This window comes from Mandrillus leucophaeus, unplaced genomic scaffold (genome assembly GCF_000951045.1).
Source record: "Mandrillus leucophaeus isolate KB7577 unplaced genomic scaffold, Mleu.le_1.0 Scaffold1480, whole genome shotgun sequence".
Taxonomy (NCBI): Eukaryota; Metazoa; Chordata; class Mammalia; order Primates; family Cercopithecidae; genus Mandrillus; species Mandrillus leucophaeus.
This window is the reverse complement of record NW_012101455.1, coordinates 67,627-91,631: the sequence shown is the minus strand read 5'-3', so window position 1 is coordinate 91,631 and position 24,005 is coordinate 67,627. Positions and strand designations below refer to the sequence as shown.

At 37.6% G+C, this 24,005-nt stretch overlaps 1 protein-coding gene across 2 annotated transcripts in view; it reads left to right on the top strand.

Moving 5' to 3' along the window:
* LOC105535608 (protein FAM13A-like) overlaps positions 1-24,005 on the top strand; it is a 269,070-nt gene that overhangs the window by 180,177 nt on the left and 64,888 nt on the right. For both annotated transcript variants that reach the window (XM_011974742.1, XM_011974741.1), the window contains one exon: positions 22,945-23,108. In XM_011974742.1, coding sequence (XP_011830132.1) covers positions 22,945-23,108 — 164 coding nt within the window. The remainder of the gene's footprint in view (positions 1-22,944; positions 23,109-24,005) is intronic.

The window sequence follows — 24,005 nt, the reverse complement described above, 5'->3', positions numbered from 1 at the left end:
GATGGGGGCATGGTTCTCAGGCCAATGGAGTTATGTTCCCAGGGGAATTATGGCTGCCTCTGCTGCCTCATTCAGGTCCCCAAGGGAGTGGGGAAAAGCCAGCAGTTACAGGCCTCATTCACCTCCCACGCAGCCCTAAAGGCCAGTCTCACTCCCACTCTGCCCCCTCAACAGCACGGAGTTTATTTCCAGGCAGCTGGTAAGCAGGGCTGAGAATTTGCCCCAGGCTGCCAGCCTCCCGGCTGAGAAAGCAAGCAGGGCTTTCATGGTTTGCGCCTCCCCACCTGCCATGGCTTCTGTTTTGTGTCTGCACTCCTGATTCCAATGCCCTCTTCCCCGGGTTCTGTCCAGGAAACTCTGCGTTTGCATTTGATGGAAATTGTTGTAAAGTTCAGCTAGAAGGTTCCTTCTCCCTGTGGTTTTTTTCCCAGTTCCTCTGGCAGTCCTGCCCAAGGACCCCTATGAGACAAAGTGGGAAATGGCTTCCTTGTGGACCAAGAGTGCCCACAGGGCTCTTCCCACTGCCTCCTCTACTCTTGTATTTTACTTGGCTCTCTAAATTTGTCTCAGCTCCAAGTAAGATCAGACCTTCTCCTGTCATCTGGACCTTCAGGTTTCCCAGTGAGGGTGTGTGTTCAAACTGGATGGTCCCCCTTTCACACTTTCACACTTTGGGCACTCAGAGTTTTTCAGCTGTCTCCTGGAGCCTTCAGCAGCAATCCACTTCCTTCAAAGGGTCTGTGGATTCTCCTGGCTTTCCTGCTATGTTCCTGTGGTAGTTCTTGGAGCAAAAGTTCACAATGTGAGTCTCCACATGCTGCTCTCTCCTTCCAAGTGGGAGCTTCACTTGGATTTTATATTTTCAGTATTCTAATTTATGAGAGAGGAATAATAATATATAATAATAATATAGGTAGGTGTGACTTAAGTATTTACTATATGCTAAACACTGAAAAATACTTCTCATATTACTTCATTAAATGCTCACAACACTGTAGAATAAAAATTCAGTCTGAATAGTCTTGGTTATACTTCAGTAACAAACAATCCCATTATCTTAATGGCTTAAGACAACATTTTTTTTTTCTTGCTCATGCTGCCTGCACAATTTAGATTAACAGGGAGTCTCTGCTCTTGCTGTTCACTCAGGCACCTGGCCTGACAGAGCAGCCCCTCACAAATGTAACCAGTTATTGTACCCAAGGAAAAGGAAAGAGTTCTATAGGACCTTGCATTAGCAATGAAATGCTCTGGTGGTCCAGAAGTAACTCCATTCCTTCTGCTCAGAACTCACTGGCCAGAGCTAATCACATGCCGCACCTCCACCCCCAGCCACAATGAGACAGTGAGTACAACCCTAGGATGTGCCTAGAAGGAAGGATGATTTTACCAATATTTGGTGAACAGCAGTAACATTCTACCATATTTTCCTTCTTTTTTTTTAAAGGTAAGGAAACAGGCTTAGAGAGGCTAGTTAACTTTCCCAGGATAGTACGGATAATACATAACAGATATATTTGATCCTAAAGCGTGAACTCTTTACCCTCGTATTACCTCCCACTTCTCTAGTCTTATATGCTATAGCATGTTATACTACCTGCTTTGCAGAGTTTTGTGAGGATCAAATATATTAATAATAGATCTAAATAATTGGGTGTACTGCCTGGGAATTCATAAGCATCTAGGGATTAATGAAAGGGTCTTTTTTGTTCTTACCTCTTAACCTGTGTCTCAGAGCCTTTCTTAAGTGCTAAAGCTCTATGTTGCTTTTATAGTGGCTGTATTAATTGTTCTCCATCATGACAGCAGCTATTTGCAGCTACCAATATTAGATATGTTTTGTATATAAAGTTGTCTGATTGCACTCAACTTCTTATTGCCAACATTTACTCTAAAGACCGTTTTATATATCAACCATGCTGTTTAGAATACAGTTTCCTATCAGGCCAGCCTACCAAACTCACAAAGTAATTAACTAAATAGACTCTAATAGGATATCCTAGGAATCTAACACCTTACCTACAATGTGGATATTGCTATGGAAAATTACATGTTAAGTTTCATACTATCAGGCTTCATAAGTTTGTACTTTTTGCTCATTGTGATAACAGATGTTTATTCAGTCCCCCACACTATCAGGTGCAGATGTCAAGTCTACTGGGGACTCTTGTACCCAGAATTTATGGGCCTTAAATAACCTATAAATGCTAGAGAAGATTAAGGCAATCACTAAATATTGCGTTAATTCTCACAATCCTAAATTATTAGCTGTACCTAGTGACTATATTGAAGACCAATATTGAGAATGTTCAAGTTTACTTTTATGCCAAGTGTTAATGGAATGAATTTCAAATAAGAAAACAAAGTTCTATATGTAGAATATAATTTTTTGACTCCTTTAAATTGATTTATTAAAATAACTGTATTTTCTAATTTAAGACATATGATAAGCAGAAAATAAACAGACTCATTAATCCATGTCTATAAGAGAAAAAATGCATTACTAGTATAGTGCTCTCTCAATGACTTTAATTCCTATTTCTGAATTTAATAAATTACTGCTTTGATAAACAATCCTTTTGTAGAAATAGAATCTCAAAAAGTACCAAATTTCTTTAACTATAATATTTTACTCCACAGGAGGGACTGTGCCAGAAAATGTTTACGAAGAGAAATAATTTGTTCATTTCACTAAATAAACTCAGAATGAGCAGCACCATTGATCCCACTGCGAGGGGCCTTGTTAAGGGCTATGTATAGTATAAGAGGTGGGAAGAAGAAGACTCAGGGAGAAAGTGGTAGACTGAGGACTTTGAATAGGAGATTGGTATTTATAAATTTAAATCTTATTAGAAAACAATGGGGAGCTACTAAAGATATTTTAGTTAACTTTTCTTCATTATAGATATCAAATAACATTGCAAAAAAGCAAAAACCAAAAATGGACAGTAGAGGAAAGAAGCAAAGAGCCAGCTTCCCTTTCTCTCCCTCTATTAATATAATCATTCTTAGCATTTTGATGTATGATATTTTGCCTCTTTTCCTACACGTATGTGAATATATTTAAGAAAGATAAATTCAAATTTTGCAAGCATTTATTTTCTGTTTTTTCCCCTTAACATATTATTATAAGGAGTTTCTGTGTTAGTTCAGCCCTCATAATAACAATGATGATCATTCCCAGAATGCTTTATTTCAGATGTTTTTAGTGTTATAATGTCATTTAATATGATAAATACTGTTTGGTCAAACAATTTTAGCATAAGATTTATTTCTTAGAATTATTTCCTCAGGTTAGATTGCTAGAAGCAGATTCACTAGTTCAAAGGTTATAAACATATTTGTGGTGTTTAAACCTAATATTAAATTAAAATTTTACTAAAGAATTATGAGAATGTACTCAGCCACCAAAAAATATGGCAGTGTCAGTTGCATATATCAGACTCAATATTAGGTATCATAATTAAACCTTGTCTATGAGCAAAAGAACCAAAAAGAAGAACCTGTTCTGAATTTATAACTTTATCGATAATGAAATTCCATGTATTTCCTATTTTGTTAAATATTTTCTAATTCAACATACTTTTCCCATTTAGTTATCAATCATAATCTCAGTGGTTTTGCTTAAGTAGCTGTGTGAATTATATTTTTAAAATATTGGCAGTGAATGTTTGTTAATAAAGAAGTGACATGACCAGAGAGTAGGTGTACGTTAAGAAGACAAATCTGACTATGGTCCTATTGAATGGATTTTAGAACAGAATGACCAATACCAAAAATTCTGTTTTACATTTTTTTTGTTATTATGTTGGTCTGATATTGGGCAGAGTTGCTTTTTATTCCCCTATTTCACAGATACTAGAGTGTTGACAGTATACTTTTCACAAACTATCTTCTTCTCCAGTTAAAATTTTAGTCATTGCTATTCATTTTTTAACAACAGAAATGTTTAGTGACTTTAAGGAAAAAGGAAGCACAGAGAAATAATGTGCTTTAGATCAAAGGCTCAGGGTGGTAACAAGTTGAATTTAAATTGCCAAAGTCTCAATTTAGAGTTAATCTTGGGTTTTGAAGGCTGACATATTTAGAGAGAATGTAAATTATATAAGTTATGCATATTTTATGATTGGTTCTATTTCATCTGGGCACATATTGATTTTGCCTGCATGTTTCGAATAATTCAGCTTGATAGCCCTTTTGTCGTTTCATGCAGTCATGTCTGTTTTGATGATCTCTTTGTCATACCAGGCATTTAGCCTGAATTATTTTTTTCAGAATACGTAATTTTCTATCACATGCCAGGTATTGAACTAGAAGCCAAGAATTCAGATATTGAAGTTGATACATGGAATCTTCAGACCAGCAAGCAATGTAAACTAATATTCAAATGTTTAGTTAGTAATTGTGTAAATTGCCTTAGAAGGAAAATAAAGTGCCCTGAGAGTATGTAACAAGGGTGCCTGATTTAAGCTAATACATCAGGGAAGGCCTCTTGAAGGAAGCTACCTTTCTTTTGAGACCAAAGCACAAGGGAGTAGTGAGGAATGGTGAGATGCACATTTCGGATATTGTCGCAGCATGCGATAAGGCCCTGGGACTAGATAACTCAAGGGAAGCCACTGTAGGAGGCTGAAGCCCAGCGAGAGAAGCAGAAGTACCTGCCTCCACATAGGCTGAAGAAGGGCTGCCAAGAATTTGAGAACATTTCCAAAACGAAATGAGGAACCATTGACAAATTTTAAACAAGGACAACTGTAATTAAATTTCTGCTTAAAAATATAAATCTGGCTTCTGTATGGTGAATATAATCAGAAGAAGGCAAAAGTAGAAGTGAGAAAACCAATTAGGAAGCAATTAGAGTTGTCCAGGCAATGATATATGAAAGGCTGGAATGGACGAAGATGGAGGAGATGAAGATGAAGTAGATAAAGATGATTCTCAGGTTCCTGGTATGTGTAACGAGCTGGTTGGAGACCATAGAGTCTAATGGTTTGAGTCCTACCCCTGCTGTGTGCTCCATAACTTCTTTGTGCTTTAGTTTTACCATCTTCCACATGAAGATGCTGATTGAAGATCATGATTGAGTATACATTTGGAACTCAGAAGAGGTGTCTGGACAAAGATAAAAATTAAGAATTATTGGTGTGTGGATGGAATTTGGTGCATAAATGAGGGAGCATGATCATCTCTGTAGTATAATCAGCAAACTAAGGAGGAAGGTGATTACTGCTGTACCTGAGTTGACGTCATAGAGAGATTATATATGTACTGACTAGCCAATATAGAGCTTAAGTGTTGTAAAAGAGTACAAAGGGAGGGAGGCATGTGAGACGATGTGCACGTTTATAGACATGCATAAATCTTGGTTTACAGGGTGCGGTGTGTCTAGGTAAATGGCAGGCAATGAACCTGCGGAAATAGTCTGGGGCCATTTGTGCAAGACCAAAGAGTACAGGTTATAGACTATCGGAGGTGAAAAGCCACTGAACAGTTTTAATCAGGAGATAAGATCAGATCACCCCTGGCAAGAGAGAGAGAGTGGATTGAAAAGGAGACTAGTCAGGAATCTATAATCCAAATGAGAGGCGGGAAAGGTCCAAACTAAAGTGACAGGTAGGGAAGGAGAGTAAACAGATAAAAGCTGGGACTTAGTAAGTGGCAAGGAAACATAGAGGGATGACTTCCAGATCCAAGTGGGTGGATGGTTCGTGCCTTCATCAAGGTGAGAACTAAAGAAAAAGGCACTTATTTGATGACTGGGAAGACAATAAGTTTTGGGGGGCATGGAGTTTGTGAGATTTTAAGATGATGGTGGGGCCTCCACTCATAAAGTGCTAAGACCAGCATAAAAAAGTTTTGTTTGGGTATTCATTGTAGACTTTGACAAGGCAGATAAAGCGCAGCAGCATATTTACTGATTAGAAATTAGCAAAGATGAAAGATTGCCTGCAGATCATCTTTTTTTTTTTTTCAAGATCAGAAAACAGAGGCAAGTTTAGTATTGATATTTTAACATCCTCGGCAAAATCAATCTTACCTTCTCGGTTTGGAAACTTTAGAAGTGAGTTTCAGTACAATAAAATGTAATTATTTTCCTCGAAATTCCAAAAAGCATTTATAGTTTTTAATAACATTTCCACTGCGTGCTGTCCTTTGAGCCGCCACTTTTCTTTTCAATTAACTGTTGTGGTTAGTTTTTTTCCCCCTACATACCCATATCCTAAAGTTGGTATCTACCATTTCCCTAAATGTTTTTATATTTCTATCACATGTGCACATATCCCTGAAATTATATATAAATTTGTTAAAGTATCATACTGTACATATCCTTCTCCAACTTGCTTCATTCCCCCCTTTTAAGATAGATCTGTTGAAACATGCAAGATACAGTACAGTAGTCCTCATTATTTGCGGATTCTATATTGTGAATTTGCCTACTCTCTCAAATGTACTGGTTACCCCAAAGTCAATACTTACACTCCTTTTGCAGTCATTTGTGAACATGCCAGGAGGCAAAAAATTCGAGTAATGAGAACTGCATATTCTCAGCCGAGGTCAAATAAGGTGATGACCTGCCTTCTTGACAGCTGTCATCCTGTAAACAGGTGTCCTTTTCGTGTTCTATTTAGTCATGATTTTTACATGTTGTGCTTTCTGTTCTTAATTTCCCTCTTTAAAATGGTTCCCAAGTATATGCTGAAGGGCTGTCTAATGTTTCTAAAGCACAAGAAGGCTGTGATATGACTTCCAGAGGATAAGTGGAGGACAGGTGTTTAAGATAAGCTTTGTTCGGGCATGAGTTACAGCACTGTTAGTTGTGAGTTTGGTATTAATAAACCAACAAGTATATTAAATAAGGTGTATTTAAACACAGAAAGATACACAAAACAACATTATGTCTTGATAATTTGAGAAAAACGTGACCAGAGGCTCACGGGAACCTGTATTTCCTCCAGGGGCAATGATTCAGTATTTACTAATTCAGTGTTCATGGCAACTTTATAGAACATCATTACCACACATAGTGAGAATCTACTGTATATTTACCTAACTGCTTTATGATATTCTCTTCCATGACTATGCCACATGTATTTACCCTTTGTCCATATTTACATTGTGTTCAATTTTTAATTATAAAAAAGTTTTAAAAATTATATTAACATTTCATCAGGTTATGTAGGTAGGAGTGAAATATTAAGGTCTCTACACATTTTCAGTAAGAGTAAATGTCACCATATTTCCCTCTAAAACATTCTTTTTAGTGGTATTTTCACTAATAAAGTATAGAGGTTCCAACTGCTCTACCAACTATCAAGCATAGGGCATTATCAACCTTAAATATTTACCTACATAATAGATGTGGATTGGTATTTCCCTGATTGGGATATAAAATGTTCCTGATTTCCATTGGAACTGAGGATTTTTTTTTTTTGTATTCTGGACTATTTTGAAAAGTTAATTATGTAAATACAGTTGGGTCAGATTTAATAATTTAAAATAAATAGAAAATTTTATGTGCAAGGTTGGCTTTTTGATAATTGTGTGTAAATACCCATAAAAATAGAAACAAAAGGGCTGGGCACGGTTGCTCACGCCTGTAATCCCAGAACTTTGGGAAGCCAAGGCAGGCTGAACTTGAGGTCAGGAGTTCTAGACCAGCCTGGCCAACATGGCAAAACCCCGTCTCTACTAAAAATACAAAAACTAGCTGGGCGTGGTGGCGGGTGCCTGTAATCCTGGCTACTCAGGAGGCTGAGGCAGGAGAACACTTGAACCTGGGAGGCAGAGGTTTCAGTGAGCCAAGATCGTGCCATTATACTCCAGCCAGGAAGACAAGAGCAAGACTGCATCTCAAAAAATATGTATATATACAAAAATTAGCGGGACGTGGTGGGTCGTGCCTATAATCCCAGCTCCTTGGGAGGCTGAGGCATGAAAATTGCTTGAACCCAGGAGGCAGAGGTTGCAGTGACTGTGCCACTGCACTCCAGCATGGGCAACAGAGTAAGACTCCGTCTCAAAAAAAAGAGAGACAAAGGAAAAAGTTGAAAGAAATGAATGATGTTAGAATTTGGGTGAGCACAAAGTGGCCCACAGGCCAAATCCAGCCTAGCATCTGTTTTTGTCAGTAGTTTTGTAGGAACACAGCCATGCCCATTTGTTTACATATTGTCTGTGGCTGCTTTCATGCTGCCCACAGCAGAGCTGAGTAGTTGCAAAAGAGACCATGTAATCCATGAACCCTAAATATTTACTATCTGGCCCTTTACAAAAAAAGTTTGCCAGCTCCTAATGTAGGAGCATAATTGCCATAGATTGATGCAAACATCTGAGTTTTTATCATCACTATTCAATATCATGATTTGCTATTACCATTACTCGACACTAAAACTCAGAGCTTACATGGTTGAAATTATTTTCTGTTCGTTTGGGCCTATTTTATAATTATATTGTCATTTTAAAACTTACATGTTAACTATAAGGTATAAACTACTATCTGCAAGAAGATGAATTTATTTTACTTCAAAATTATATTTTGCTTTTTTAAATAATTGTACCTAACTGACAGTACTATGCTTAAAATTCCTTTGATTAAGAAATCACACTGGTTCTTTCTTTATGTTTCCATCTAATGAGTCACTTTTAGAGTGAATCATTTCTCAATATGGCTTGTCCTGAGATACAGGCTAAGACAAAAATAATAACAGATAATGTAAATAGGAAAAATAAATTTTCAAAAAATTACTACAATTTTTATCAGTGTTTCTTCTGCTTTTATTTTGTTTTTGATTCGTATTTGCTTAATCCATGTAAATATGTCCCAAGGAATCCAATTATATTTTTTCGCAGATACTTTCTTTTTCCTCTTGGAGTGGCTGTAGGTGAAAATTTTTCCTGATATTTATCACAAGTTGTTGATTACTCCTTTGAAATACCCTGTGATGCTCTGTAGTCACTTAACAGCTAGACATATTTGGGAGAATATACTATGCATAGGTTTTATGCCTAGAGACTTAGTAGTTACCACCTTTCCATTTGACTACTTACACTATGAATGACAGAGAAAGGAACATTTTGTTTGTTTGTTTGTTTGTTTTTAAAAAAAGCTCTATTAAAAATAGCACATGCTCATAAAGCAGAGCACAAAAACATAGGTAACTCCTTGTTAAAAGATCACAAATGGCTGGGTATGGTGGCTCATGCCTGTAATCCCAGCACTTTGGGAGACTGAGGCAGGCAGATCATGAGGTCAAGAGATGGAGACCATCCTGGCCAACATGGTGAAACCCTGTCTCTGCTAAAATACAAAAAATTAGCCGGGTGTGGTGGTGCGTGTCTGTAGTCCCAGCTACTTAGGAGGCTGAGGCAGGAGAATAGCTTGAACCTGGGACGTGGAGGTTGCAGTGAGCCGAGATTGCACCACTGCTCTCCAGCCTGGTGACAGAGCAAGGCTCCATCTCAAAAATAAATAAATAAATAAATAAGATCACAAACACAATGAAATGCTAGCAATCATCTTGATTTAATAACTCTGAAAGAAAGGTTTTATTTAAAGAAGGGTTGAAGAAATTTATTTGAAGTTCCACCAACATCCACATCTACCTATCAAACAGTAATCTTGTAAGTGACTCTTTGGAACCTTTCCCGGCATCCTTCTCCCTGACTGGAAAGGATCACTTCTATTGTGTCCCACATCAATATAGCATTCCTTTGACTACTTCTCTTTTTACCTTTCAGTAGAGTATAAACTCTTTCAGAATAAGGTTGTAAGGTGTTCACCTTTTCTTATATTAGATTCTAATATATTGCGTGACAGTTTGTTGAATGAATGAATGATTTATTCTTCCTCTCAAATTCTATTATCGCAATATATTCCAAGTTTTATGTTTACTTCTTGATCTTAAAGACAACCCTGTTTGATTATCTTCTTCAGATTTACAGTTTGGATTCTGAGAACATCATGAAAGTTTGAATTTGAACTTGTTTGTTTTCTGCTTCATGTGAAATCCTTTAAGTGGAAACTTACCCTGATGACTCCATCCAGGCCTTTATTTATTCGTCTTGTTATCAGGAAGCAAACATTCCTTTATCCCATTAAAAGAAAGAAAAATAAACAGAACTCTTTTTCTTTCTACATCCTCCCAACACTTCTGACACCAAATGTGTGAGTTTTGCATACCAAGCAATTATCTGCAGACATGAACTGGGTGTCTGACAATTTAACTCAGTTTTGGCACTTACTGCCTGGCATTAGCATAGACCCCACAAGTCAAATGCCACAAGACTGTCCCCAATTTCAGATGTAAGTCCCAGGTTGTGAGTTGTTCTCCTGACAAACTGGCTGTAAATCAGCGGTTCCATGGCCCCAACTTCAGGTTTGATAATTTGCTAGAACAGTTCACAGAACTTAGAAAAGCACCCTAGCTATACTTACCAGTTTATTATGAAGGATGCAACTCAGGAACAGCCAAATGAAGGAGATGCTTAGGACACAGTATGGGGGAGGGTACAGAGCTTCAGTGCCCTTTCTGGGCACATCACCCTCGCAGCACCTCCATGTGTTCACCAACCTGGAAGCTCTCCAAACTCCATTGTTTAGACTTTTAATGGAAGTTCCATTAGGTGGGCACAATTAATTAAAGCATTGGCCATTGGTGATTGAATTCAGTCTCCAGCCCCTTTACCCTCTCTAGAGGCTGAAAGTTCCCACCCTCTAATCACATGGTTAGTTCCTCTGGCAGCCAGTCCTCACCCTGAAGCTCTCTAGCAGCTTTCAGCCTCAAATCATCTCATTAATATGCAAAAAGACACTCATCGATGGATAGTTCAAGGGTTTTAGAAGATCTTAGAAACCAGGGACTAAGACCAAATATATATATATATATTTGACATGCCTATCTTTTCTTTGGCTAAATGAAGGAAGAGAAAATAAAAAGGAAAGAAAAACATAGTTTTTTTTCCCCCCATGATGTCCCAGTCAGAAGTCTCTCTTAATGACTATATTACTTACGTAGAATGATAAAGACTGCTAACTAGCCTAGCAACTCATGGATCTACCCAAACTTCCTTATAAATTTTATTATTGTTTATTTATTTTTACCCGTAAAAAAGTGGTTCATAATATGTGTACACTAACTGGGGGCATCGGGACAGAAGAAGGAGGGATATGAGCACTGAGAAGGCAACTAATAATTGTCCATTGCATAAGATCTCTTTAGTGAACATCAAAGTTAGAAGATGAAAGGTATGTATGTAATCTAGGGCCTTATATTTTATCAACAAAGATTAGTGTTTGGGGGAATTTCAGTCCAAAAACTGACCCTAGTTTTTCTCCACGTCATGGACATAATAACTGTTATAAAATGCTTTGTTGCCTACTGAATAGCGAATAAAGGTCAAACCCTTTAGCTTGGTATACATTGCCTTTAACAGTCTGAGTCCAGCCCAACCTTCTAGTCCCAACTCTTGCCACCATCTCTGTATTTCCTTCCATGCCCACTCATTTCAGATTTCTTATATTATGCCTTTGCTCCCTCTGTTTTCATTATCTGGAAGCCTCCCCTCGTCACCTCTATCTGCCTACGGCAGAATTAGTTGTGTGCCTTATGTATATTCTCAAATAATATTGTATATATACATTATATAAAAATACATTATACAGTCATTACTTAACACCTATAAGTTTTTCCTAACATTTAACCATAGCTCATATGTATATATTCATGCAATTACATGATTAATCTTGGTCTTCATTACACTACAAGCAGAAATCAAGTCTAATTTAGTCTTTCTTGTATCCTTAGTACCTCATAGGTAGTAAGTGCTCCATAAATATCTCTTGCTATTGAATGTTTTGAAAAATATAAGAGACAGTATGAAATAGTAGTTAAGATTGCTGTTTCTGTTACCAGATTTCCACAAGTCAAATCCTAGATTCATCACTTACTATCTGTGTGACTTTGGGCAGGCTCCTTAAATTTTCTATATCTCTATTCTACCATCTTTTAATGGAAATAATAGTACCTATTTCATAGGATTTTTAAAATGGAAAATCAGAATAGATAGATAGATAATGTTTAAATATTATGCCTACCATATAGTAAGCACTCTGTTAGCTATTATTGCAGTTATGCTTATTACTAGATGTAGGAGTCCATGTACCTGTTTTCTTGCTAGACTATCTACTTCTTTAAGACTGCAGCCAGCATCATTAACGATGTCAGGGCCTAGTCCAAGGCTCAGCATGTCATAGTCATTTGGTAAATGCTTATTAAATTGTTGTTGGATTTGAAGAATACTATTTAAGAATAAACCACTAGGATAGTTTGATAATGATTTGCCCTCCCAAGTTCCACAGTCTTCTACTATTTTTATTATGAAAATTAATAACTCTCACTTCTGTCATTTATTATGTGCCCAGTCTATTCCAGGCACTAATGATACATGGTTTATTTCGTTTAACTTTTTTTTTTTTTTTTTTTTTTGACAGAGTTTTGCTCTGTTGCCCAGGCTGGAGCGCAGTGGCATGATCTTGGCTCACTGCAACCTCTGCCTCCTGGATTCAAGCGATTTTCCTGCCTCAGCCTCCCGAGTAGCTGGGATTACAGGCATGCAGGACCAGACATGGCTAATTTTTGTATTTTTGGTAGAGATGAGGCTTTGCCATGTTGACCTGGCTGGTCACAAACTCCTGATCTCAGGTGATTCGCCCGCCTCAGGCTCCCAAAGATGTCATTTAATTTTTGTAATAACTTGTGAGATATAAGTTTTTCATTATACAGATGAGGCAACTGAGCTTCAGAGAAGTTAAGGGACTTATTCCACATCATGCAGTTGGCACCAGAGAAAAAGAGAGTTTAAAGCCAGTTTCTTCCCTGTAAATGAATATGTTGTAAAATAAAGTGTTCACCTATATTTATGACAACAGAAATGGCTTTAGTTCATTGAGAATACACATTTTATAAAATAACTGGTAATGCCTCATGGCCTTGCTACAATGAGCAGCACACTAATGGAGGAAACCTCACTGACTCCTGGCCTTACAATCTCCAGCTGGCTTTGTGGACAGGGTTCATTAGTCTCAGAGTCTGGCAAAAGGACTGCAAAACATTCCATCAGCTTCCCTTGTTTACAGCAGGGCCTACATTAAAAGAAAGCTTGGATTATGAATAAATGGCATTTGTTTTATCCCTTTAATCATTTTCTGGCAGTCATGCTCACAGTACACATTCACAAATACACACAGATACAAATGTGCTGTCCTGTTCCCCAAAACAGCACCTTCAGAAGAACCTTTCAATGCAACATCCCCTCACTATTATTGAGGGAATGTGGGAGGTGTTTCTTCCCCACCACCCAAATGTACATTCACTTGTGGATATATCATAGAAACGCAAACAGATCACCAGATAATTGTGGTACTTACTATTCACAGTCATAGATGAAAGAATGATTTCTAGAAGTTTTCCAGAAGAAGCAGCTCAATTACTGCTGAACGGTGTGTAAGTCTTAGAGCACAGAATCCTGAGTATTCTCATCCTTTCCTGAGGCGTTAATGCTCATTCTTGGAAGAAACCTGGGCTGCTTAATTCTTCCCCATAATATTTATGCTAGAAGAGTGAGATAATATTTTAAGAACACATGAATCAGGTTATCAAAAGCTGTTTTCATGTTTGATTAGTGCTTTGATGAATGTATTTAATAAGTACTCAGAAAAACGGAATGCAATTATTTTTTGAACATATTATTTTTGCTCCACTTAAATATAAAGAAACCTGTAAGGAAAACCTAGCTATAGTTTTATAATATATAATTTATAAGTACATTGTGTCAGCTGTTTGTTTGAGGCAGCAAGGGGGGGAAAGAAGCAACAAAGGAATTACTGAATTTGTTTTTATAAGGAAAATATTATTTTGGATATTCATTAATCACCTGTTCTGAAGGTGATTGAAGGTGATTGAAGACTTACAGGCAGGAGATACAAAAATGAAAAAGACACACTTGGAAATCACTCACTCTAATAAGAACAACATTGCAGCACCAGAATAAAGAAGCTAATAGTGTCTGCAACCTTAAAATCCCAGCTCCCTCTAAAAACAACACTATACCACTCCTTGCCTATCTTAGTAGCTGAATGTAGCTGGTGAAACCCACACAACTAAGCTGAGGTCCTGGCCTCTCTTGTAAGCAATTCCTTCATACATTCTCCTTGGCCATGATGCCTCTGGCATCACTCCCTTCACCCCTTCACACTCAGAGGATGACCTCACTTGCTGCTTCACTGAGAACATCAAGAGGCAGCATCCACCTGCTCCCACCCTCATATCCCTCCACCACCTGCCTCTGGGCCCACAGCGTTCTTCCTTTTTCCTTCCCATCTCCTGGACGGGCTGCGAGTCCTGACTAAGATCGGCTCCTTCCCTGTGTTCATGATCCCATCCCCTCTCACCCACTCAAGAACTCTCTCCCCCAATTGTTTCTCCTTCCTCCTCTCTCTCCTGGGTCACCAGTTTGATGTCTGTCTACTGAATCATTCCCATTTGCATAGAAATATGCTATCATGTTTTCCATCTTATTTGAAAAGAAAACCTTCTTTTGACTCTTCAGCCCTCTTTGGCAATCGCCTCTTTCCTTTGCTATTCTTCACAGCAGAACTGCTTGAAAGAATTATATAAGCTCTCCTTCTAAAATGGAGAAAGAAAAAAAAGAAAGAATTATTTAAGCTCTCTGCTTTCACTTCCTCCTTTTTTGCCTGGAACCCACTCTAATCAATCCCTACTACAAAATGAAACAGCACATTGCCAAATTCAGCGGTCAGTTCTCAGATTTCATTATTCGCCTTGTCAGCGGCATTTGACACACTTGATCTTCCCTTCCTGTTTGTTGTAAGAGCTTTATTGAGATATAATTTGTATACTGTAAAACTCACCCTTTTAAGGTTACAATTCAGTGGTTTTTCATATATTTACAAAGTTGTGCAACCATGAACAATATCTAATTCCAGAACATTTCATTACTCCCAAAAGAAACCCCATACCCATCTGCAGTTACTTTCCCTCCTCCATCCCCTGCCAGCCACTAATCTATTTTTTGTCTCCCTAGGTTTGTGTGTTCTAGACATTTCCTGCCAGTGGAATTATACGATATGTGTCCTTTTGTTTCTGCCTTCTTTCACTTGGCATAATGTTTTCAGGGTTCGTCTATGCTCTATCATGTATCAGTACTTCACTCCTTTTTTGACTGATCATATTCCATCCTACAGATATACCACATTTTGCTTATCCATGCATCAGTTGATGGACATTTGAGTTATTTCTACTTTTTGGCTACCATGAATAATGCAGCTGTGAACATTAATATACAAAATGAAGTGTTCTACTGCAAAATTTTATGTAACAGAATGAAAATTTGTTAAAGTCTTCTACCTTAATTCCTACAACGCTCAGTTTAAACGATTACTTTTTGCCTGAATTTTTTCCTGATAAAAGACTTAAAGTCAGAGAATTGAACAAATAATTTGTAAAATAGCGGATGGAACTGTGTCAGAATTAATAAGAAACCTCACCCTACTACCATGTACAGATTTACCTAAGCAGTTTCTAAAAGGTGAGATTTCCTTGAGCCCACGTCTCAGGACAGATGGCTCTACCATGGGGCCATATAGTTAGAGCCAGTGTAGTTTCTTGACTCATGGTCATGCATTAATCATTCTTTTTTTTTTTTTTTTTGGAGACAGAGTCTCGCTCTGTCGCCCAGGCTGGAGTGCAGTGGCCGGATCTCAGCTCACTGCAAGCTCCGCCTCCCGGGTTCACGCCATTCTCCTGCCTCAGCCTCCGAGTAGCTGGGATTACAGGCGCCCGCCACCTCGCCCTGCTAGTTTTTTGTATTTTTTAGGAGAGACGGGGTTTCACCGGGTTAGCCAGGATGTTCTCAATCTCCTGACCTTGTGATCTACCCGTCTCGGCCTCCCAAAGTGCTGGGATTACAGGCTTGAGCCACCGCGCCCGGCCGCATTAATCATTCTTTTACTCTATAAATTCAGATTATTGTGATCTCTATACCATAAATATTTTTAAGTGACAGATTTTGAAATTGAATATAAATGAAAGTTCTAAATAAGAGCAATGTTTACACAATAGAATTAATATGTTTTATAGTATCAGCTGATTGTTAACATTTCAATGTTTCTAGGAAGAAAGTAGATGCTATTACTTAGTTTCTTATTCATTATACAAACATTTAGTGGTCACCTACTGTTTGCTAAGTGCTATTCTATGAGGCAGGGCTATAGCAGTTAACAAAACCCACAAACATTTCTGCTGGAATGGCACTTTCCAGTTTGCAGAAGAGAGAGGAGCTGAGAAGGGCAGAGTTGAGGAAAACAAAGAACTAAGGAGTGCTACTTACTTGGGCCACACTGTGAACCTGTAATTGATTTGATCTCTTATATTTCAAGATAAGCTTCGTTTTTGGTTTTTGTTTTTTGTTTTTGAGACAGAGTCTCGCTGTGTTGCCCAGGCTGGAGTGCAGTGGTATGATCTTCACTCACTGCAACCTCGGCCTCCCAGGTTCAAGTGATTCTCCTGCCTCAGCCTCCTGAGTAGCTGGCATTGCAGGCATGCACCACCACGCCTGGCTAATTTTTCAATTTTTAGTACAGACAGGGTTTTACCATGTTGGCCAGGCTGGTCTCGAACTCCTGGCCTCAAGTGATCCGCCCACCTTGGCCTCCCTAAGTGCTGGGATTGCAGGGGTGAGCCACCACGCTAGGCCTCAACATAAACTTTTTGAGAAGTATAAAATTTCTTTTTTCTCCTATATGAGTGATTTTTCTAACAAAGTTAAATTGAATTATGCTGAAATACAGACTTGCTCTAAAACTTGAATCAAGATGACATTTTAATTAGTTTTAACTGTTTATCATTGTCCCATTTTTACTATTATAAAAAAAGATAAGCATGTGTAAGAAACTACTCCCCTCCTAAAAATATATATTCCCTAAAGCATGTTAATAATTTTCTCAGAAAAAAAAAACTGGAGCGTTAGTTAGCTAGTACTGTGGCACAGAAGGGAGTCATTAAATTATCTATGAGGAGAGTAGCAGCAGTTTAGTAAACAAATCTCTTTTTTGGAAAGCTAAATGAAACATTTTTTTAAGCAAAAACAAAGGCCTTTTTATGACTTAGAGTTTTTTGTGGTCTTTAAAACTGTATATCTTTTTTTTTTTTTTTTTTTTTTTGCAAATTCAGAACTAAGCATCTCTTTTCTGGTACTTTGTTATTTCACATTTCTTCTTATGAAGATTATGAGTTTAACAAACATTAAAGAGAGGCAAGAAGCTTTGCTATCTTCCATACAAGTGACAGGTGGAGGAGAGAAGAGGCCAAAGATAATGGGGAGGACTGGCTAACTTTCTTTAGAAAGTCTAAGTGTTAAAAATTAGTGCTACTCCTTTTGTCCTTCTATCTCAATCTTTCATAGTCATTTGAGCCTTGAACATAATTTTCTGTCCTTTCCTAATCACTTCTCAAAGAACCTGATGAAGAATATAGAGTCCATGAAAAGAATAGAGTTAGAGCTTGCGTTTTTTGGTTTTTTGTTTGTTTGTTTTGGAGGTGGGGGATGTTGAGACAAGGTCTCACTCTGTCACACAGACAGGAGTGCAGTGGCATAGTCATAGCTCACTGCAGCCTCAACCTCCTGGGCTCAAGCCATTCTCCCACCTCAGCCTCCCAAGTAGTTGGGACTATCGGTAGACACCACAAGGCCTGGCTATTTTAAAAAATATATATATATATATATTTTGTAGAGACAGGATCTCACTATGTTGCTGAGACTGGTCTCCACCTCCTGGTCTCAAGCAATCCCCCCATCTCGGCGTCCCAAAGTGCTAGGATTACAGGTGTGAGCCACCATGCCCAGTCCACACTTAGAGTTTTTTTACTTTCAAAATGCAAGCACAGCAACTGAACAGTGCTTAGGGTGACTCCTTAGACTAAAATATCAGTTTGTTATGCTTAAGCTTTTAAAAATTACTTACTTACAATACTGCCTCATAATAGCTTACTAAATTATTATTTTTAATTTTCGTCCTGTTGACTCACAAGCACATTACTTTTCTGGGAAGAAACTTTTAAGTGGAGAAACCTTCTACTCCTCCACAAAGGAAAAGAAGCTGTCTAGTAAACAAAATCCCTCCTGCTTCATATCCACTTAGCATGACAGATAATTCGTACTGTACACTCTCCCACAGAACAGAGAGCCTATGTTCACAGCTTACTATTGTATCATCACAGTTATATGAGGGCAATGTATCAAAATTAAGATTGAGGTATGATATTTTAATGTCTTTTTTATTTTCAGTCACATTAATTTATCAGGGTAATTTAGTGCCTGGTATCACATAATTTTTTTTTGATGATGGGTTCTTTATACAATTTTTAAAGATTAGACCATCTTAAAATATTTTTAGTGTTGACTGTGACGATTTGTTTTTTTACTTTCAAAACAAATTACTGTGTATTTTAAGTATGATGACCCTAGTTTTATTGGAGGTATATATCTACCCCCCCTTTCCATTTTTATTTGCTAAACTAGCTTATACTATATCCCATAAAAAGTACTTTACTATCTTATTTGAAACTTTGTAAGTATTTTAATGGCTGAGTAATCCTTTATCATGTGGATATGCCATAATTTACATATGATAGTAATTTGGTTATTTAGAATGCTTACATTTTCATTCTATTGTAAATAAAATATGATGAACATATCTTCCATCTAGTTTTGTCCTCAAATTCAATTTTTTTTTTCTTAAGGCTATGTTTCTAGAATGCTTCAACAGGTGCCAGAGAAATAAATTGAAAGAAAAGAAAATTTTAACTTCTAATACCCAAAAAGAAAATGGTTGCATTATGGTAGGTAATATGACTTTCATTTAAAATGCCATTTATTCTTGCAATTCCAACATTTAACATATAACCAAGTATATAGACTAGTGGTTAAGCACAGGTACTAAGGCCTATCTGGATTCTGATGGTAACTCTGCCACTTACTCACTGGAACAAATGAAATTTTTTTGTGCCTCAGCTTCCTCATCTTTCAAATGATAATAATAACAGCTCTTGACTCCTTGGGTGGTTGTGAGAATTAAATGGGTTGGTTTATGTAAATCTCTTGGAACCATGCCTGGCATAGAATAAGTGCTCAGTAAATATTAATTATAACAGCAGCAGCACCAGGATTTAAGAGAATGTTTTCTAATTTTACTGTCTCAAAGAACATTCCTTTGTTTTTATTCCCATGGCATGTTAAATACTAAAGTACCTTAAAAATGCCACAATTAGAGCTACTGCACACCTGCAGATACATGCATGGAATGTACTCTTTTTGAGATTCCTGGAATTGTTTGTATTTTAGTTGTACACATAAATCACACAGCATATACCGAGATCTTTATCTCAAATAGCCAGTGGCAGAATTCTTATGAGCAAAGTGTTCATCATAGGTGGTTTGGGGGGTTTTACAGTTTTTACCTTCACATACAAAAGTTACTAAATGATCAAATAAATGAAGAAATGACTAAAAGAAAGAAGCAAAGTGTGGTGTGAACTAGTGGATGTCAGTTATAACTGCAGTGGAAAGAGAAAGCTGGTCTCCCCAGTCTGTATCCCCAACCCTTGGCCATTTTCCTGCTTCAGCCATATGTTATGAGAGAGGCTGCAGGTACGTCTCTCCAGCACATTCACTCTATTTATTACAGTAAGGCTGTTGGCTCGATTTGGAGTCCCTGACCAGCAGGGCTTGCCTGAGCCTCATGGAGCCAGTAGCAACTCTTGCTGAGATAAGGTGGGTCTAAATGGCCTCCTGGGCCCACTTCTTGTCTGTCTTCCCCTCGATTAGAATATGTTTCATGAAAGCATGGAGTTTGCTTTTATGTTAGTCAGGGTTCACTAGAGGGACAAAACTAACAGGATAGATGTTTATATGAAAAGGAGTTTATTAGGAGAATTAACTCACATGATCACAAGGTGAAGTCCCACAATAGGCTGTCTGCAAGCTAAGGAGCCAGGAAGCCAGTCTGAGTCCCAAAACCTCAAAAGTAGGGAAGCCGACAGTGCAGCCTTCAGTCTGTGGCTGAAGGTCTGAAAGCCCCTGACAAACTACTGGTGTAAGTCCAAGAGTCCAAAAGCCAAAGAACCCGGAGTCTGATGTTCAAGGGCAGGAAGCATCCAGCACAGGAGAAAGATGGAGGCTAGAAGTCTCAGCCAGTCTAGTCCTTCCACGTTCCTCTGCCTGCTTTTATCCTAGCTGAGCTGGCAGCTGACTAGATGGTGCCCACCCAGACTGAGGGTGGGTCTGCTCCTCCCAGTCCACTGACTCAAATGCTAATCTCTTTTGGTAACACCCTCACAGGCACACCTAGGAACAATACTTAGCATCCTTCAATCAAGTTGACACTCATTGTTAACCATCACAGTCTCCTTATTTTAACACCATGAAATGTTGTGAAACAACTGTCCTTGTGCTTGCTTTAATATGGGCAGGGAATTAAGTCTAAATGTGAGATTTTTTTGGCTAATTAGTTTGAAATCTTACTGCATTTTCAGTGTTTGTATTGATTTTTCATGTCTACTCTTTTGAAAAATAATCACATCAAAAGGAACTCCTGAATGAAATATATAATAGCATATATTTTTACTTCCATGTTCTTTCTATTAATGTTTTTTTTAAAAAAGTATTCTTGGTATTCTTGAAAATTGCTAAGAGAGTAGATTTTAAGTTTTCTCACCACAAAAAATGTATGTGAGGTAATGCGTATGTTAATTATCTGTTTAGCTGTTCCACAGTGTATACATATTTCAGAACAACATGTTGTATAGGATGAATATATATAATTTTTGTCAATAAAAAAGTCAATCTTGGCAAATATGGACTACAGAAGTGTTTTTGTAAGTTTATAATTTTTTAAAAATTTTTCCTTGCTTTCATGATTTTATGAACTTAAAAATGCTCTACAAAGAAATGTCATGAAAAATTAATTAGCAGCCACCAGATTTGGGCAAATTTTATGTAACAACAATAATAATAAAAACTAGCTTTTATTGAGTGTTCACTTTGCTCTATCCTAAATATATCTCTTTACCAAATTATGCTCATATATTTTGTGTGTGTTGTTTGGTTTTGTAAATTAATGTTATTTTTAATTAACAAGTCATAATTGTACATATTTCTTCATATATTGTTTTATATAATCTTCATAGAGGCATAAATTCCATATTTATGTTCATAATTATTCCCATATTATTTTAAAAACTATCTGTTTTACTGACTATCCTCCAGGATAGTCAATGTCTTAAGAATACCTTGTGGTTGACTAGTGGATTGTCTCACAATATAAGTATTTATTAATAGATCCAAAACTTTGCTAGACTTTATGGTAAAAATGTTAACAAGAAGAATAAAAGGAAGGAGAGAGAAAGATAAAAAATAGGAGGAGACTATAATCTCAGTCTGCAAAGAACCCATTGAGACCATATGACCTAGAAACATGAAAAAACTCAGATTAAAGTATCAGGCAATGTGTAATCAAGGGTAGACTACGTGGTAGTGTGTTATGGAAATTCAGAGCTGGGAAAGGTCATTAAGACCTGAAGTTAAGTCCAGGCACTGTGGCTCAAGCCTGTAATCCCAGCACTTTGGGAGGCCAAGGTGGGCAGATGACTTGAGGTCAGAAGTTTGAGACCAGCCAGGCCAACATGGTGAAACCACATCCCTACAAAAAATACAAAAATTACACTGGCTTGGTGGTGCACGCCTGTAATCCCACCTACTCAGGAGGCCGAGGAAGGAGAATCGCTTGAACCCGGGAGGTGGAGGTTGCAGTGAATCAAGATCACACCACTGCACTACTCCAGCCTGGGTGACAGAGCGAGACTATGTCTCAAGAAAAAAAAAGACCTGAAGCTTGTTAGAGAAACTCCACTGGAGTTATCTCAGCCTCAAAGGAAGTTAGGATTCATTTGGTTTGAGGCAGTTGAGTGACTTATGATGAGCACATGACATTCCAGATGTAAGGACAAGCATGGGAAAAATCCTAGACACAAGAAAAAGCTTCCAGTGTACCAAATACAATTGATCCAAGGTTTCTAATTTTTCCTACAATTCTGGCATAATGTTTTTTACATTTTAAAGGAAAACAATATTGATTGTATTGATACTCATTCTGATCTAAAATAAGAGAACGTGAGGGTATTTGGGGGGCTAGAGGGAACATAACTTCAGATACAGTCTGAGAAGTCAGTACCCCCAGGATTCATTTGAGACATGTGTTGCCCATGCATTCAGAGATAAAAGAAAACTAAAAAGCTTGTGTTTTTCCTATTTATTACCTTAATCAAAAGTTTGTTAGATCTTACTTTCCCTACAAAAGAGGGCTACAATAGAAACCATCAGCAAATTCGTGTGTTGCTTTTTGGTAGTAAATATTTCTGAATACCTTTCAGACACTGGCATCCTTTATTCCAGTGGTTCTTAGCTCTTTTTTTCCCCACCTCTTTCCAACTATTTTTTATTTCCTTCAATCCAAGTTGCCAGTCTGACATACTCCCATATCATTTCTCATTACATAGAATGATTATTCTAAGGAGGGGTGGGCCTGGGGAAGATTTCTGTCAGAATAGAAATCTTCTCAGTAGGGTATGGGGTATATAAGATTTGAATGTTCTCCTTGGAAATATTTGTATCTCCCCTTCCCTGTGCCCTTTGCTATATCATTTTTATATGTAGTTTAAATTTCATTTTTAGCTTGATGTTTTTCTGGGGTGTTATAAATTGGATTATTGCAAAATTAGAATAAATTGTCTTTTTCCAAAAACTTAATTTGAAAGACTTTAACATTTATCTAGCTCTCTACCATCCCTCTTTTTTTTTTTTTCCTTTTAGATCCCAAAGTCCAGGAGTGAGGGATCTATTCAGACCCACAGAGTACTGCAACCAGAGCTATCTGATGGCATTCCTCAGCTCAGCTTGTGGCTAAGCCGTAGAAAATCCTGCTTGGAAGACATGAATTCAGCAGAGGATGCTAGTAGTGCCAAGCTGGTACCCAGGTTGGCACGTTTTCTTTATCTACATAATCCATATTGCACTATCCGCTCTTATGTTTAGGCCCACATATGTAGGTATTTCTGCATTGATCTACCACTGGAGTTTATAGGATATAGATCAGTAAAGATATTTAAAATTCACTCTATGTTTTGAGAATTTTCTAACAGTTCTTATCACAGAAGCATTCTAGTTGTTTTGTTTTCCAGATTGAAACAAGTGATTTAATCAACAGAAGTTATGTTAGGCTCAGAGTTAAAGTTGAATTGTTATCTTTGGATGCTTTCTCATAGTATGTTCAGTGGAAAATATTATCTGCAATTTAAAATGGAAATCAAAGTTGTCACTGGAACCAACTCTCACAGACTAATTTTGAATGTTGCTTTTTAACCAGCATGTTGCACATTATAACTGAAAGCAGACTTCTCTGGTATACTTGAAGAAAAAAACCTGCAATGTTTTTTGAGACAGAGTCTCACTCTGTTGCCCAGGCTGGAGTGCAGTGGTGCAATCTCGGCTCACTGCAACCTCTGCCTCCCAGATTCAAGCAATTCTCCTGCCTCAGTCTCCAGAGTAGCTAGGACTACAGGTATGTGCCACCACGCCTAGGTAATTTTTTTTTGTATTTTTAGTAGAGATGGGGTTTCACCTTGTTGGTCAGGCTGGTCTCGAACTCTTGACCTCAAATGATACCCCTACCTCGGCCTCCCAAAGTGCTGGGATTACAGGCATGAGTCGCTGCGCCAGGCCACAATTTTCTTAAAATAGGTAAATTTGGGCTTGAATTTTATTTACTAGTAGCTTGAATTTTATTTACTACTAGAATTACCATAATTCCAGAAATTATATAATTTTCATTTTAATAATATCTTCCATTATAACTTATAACCTATTTTTAAAAT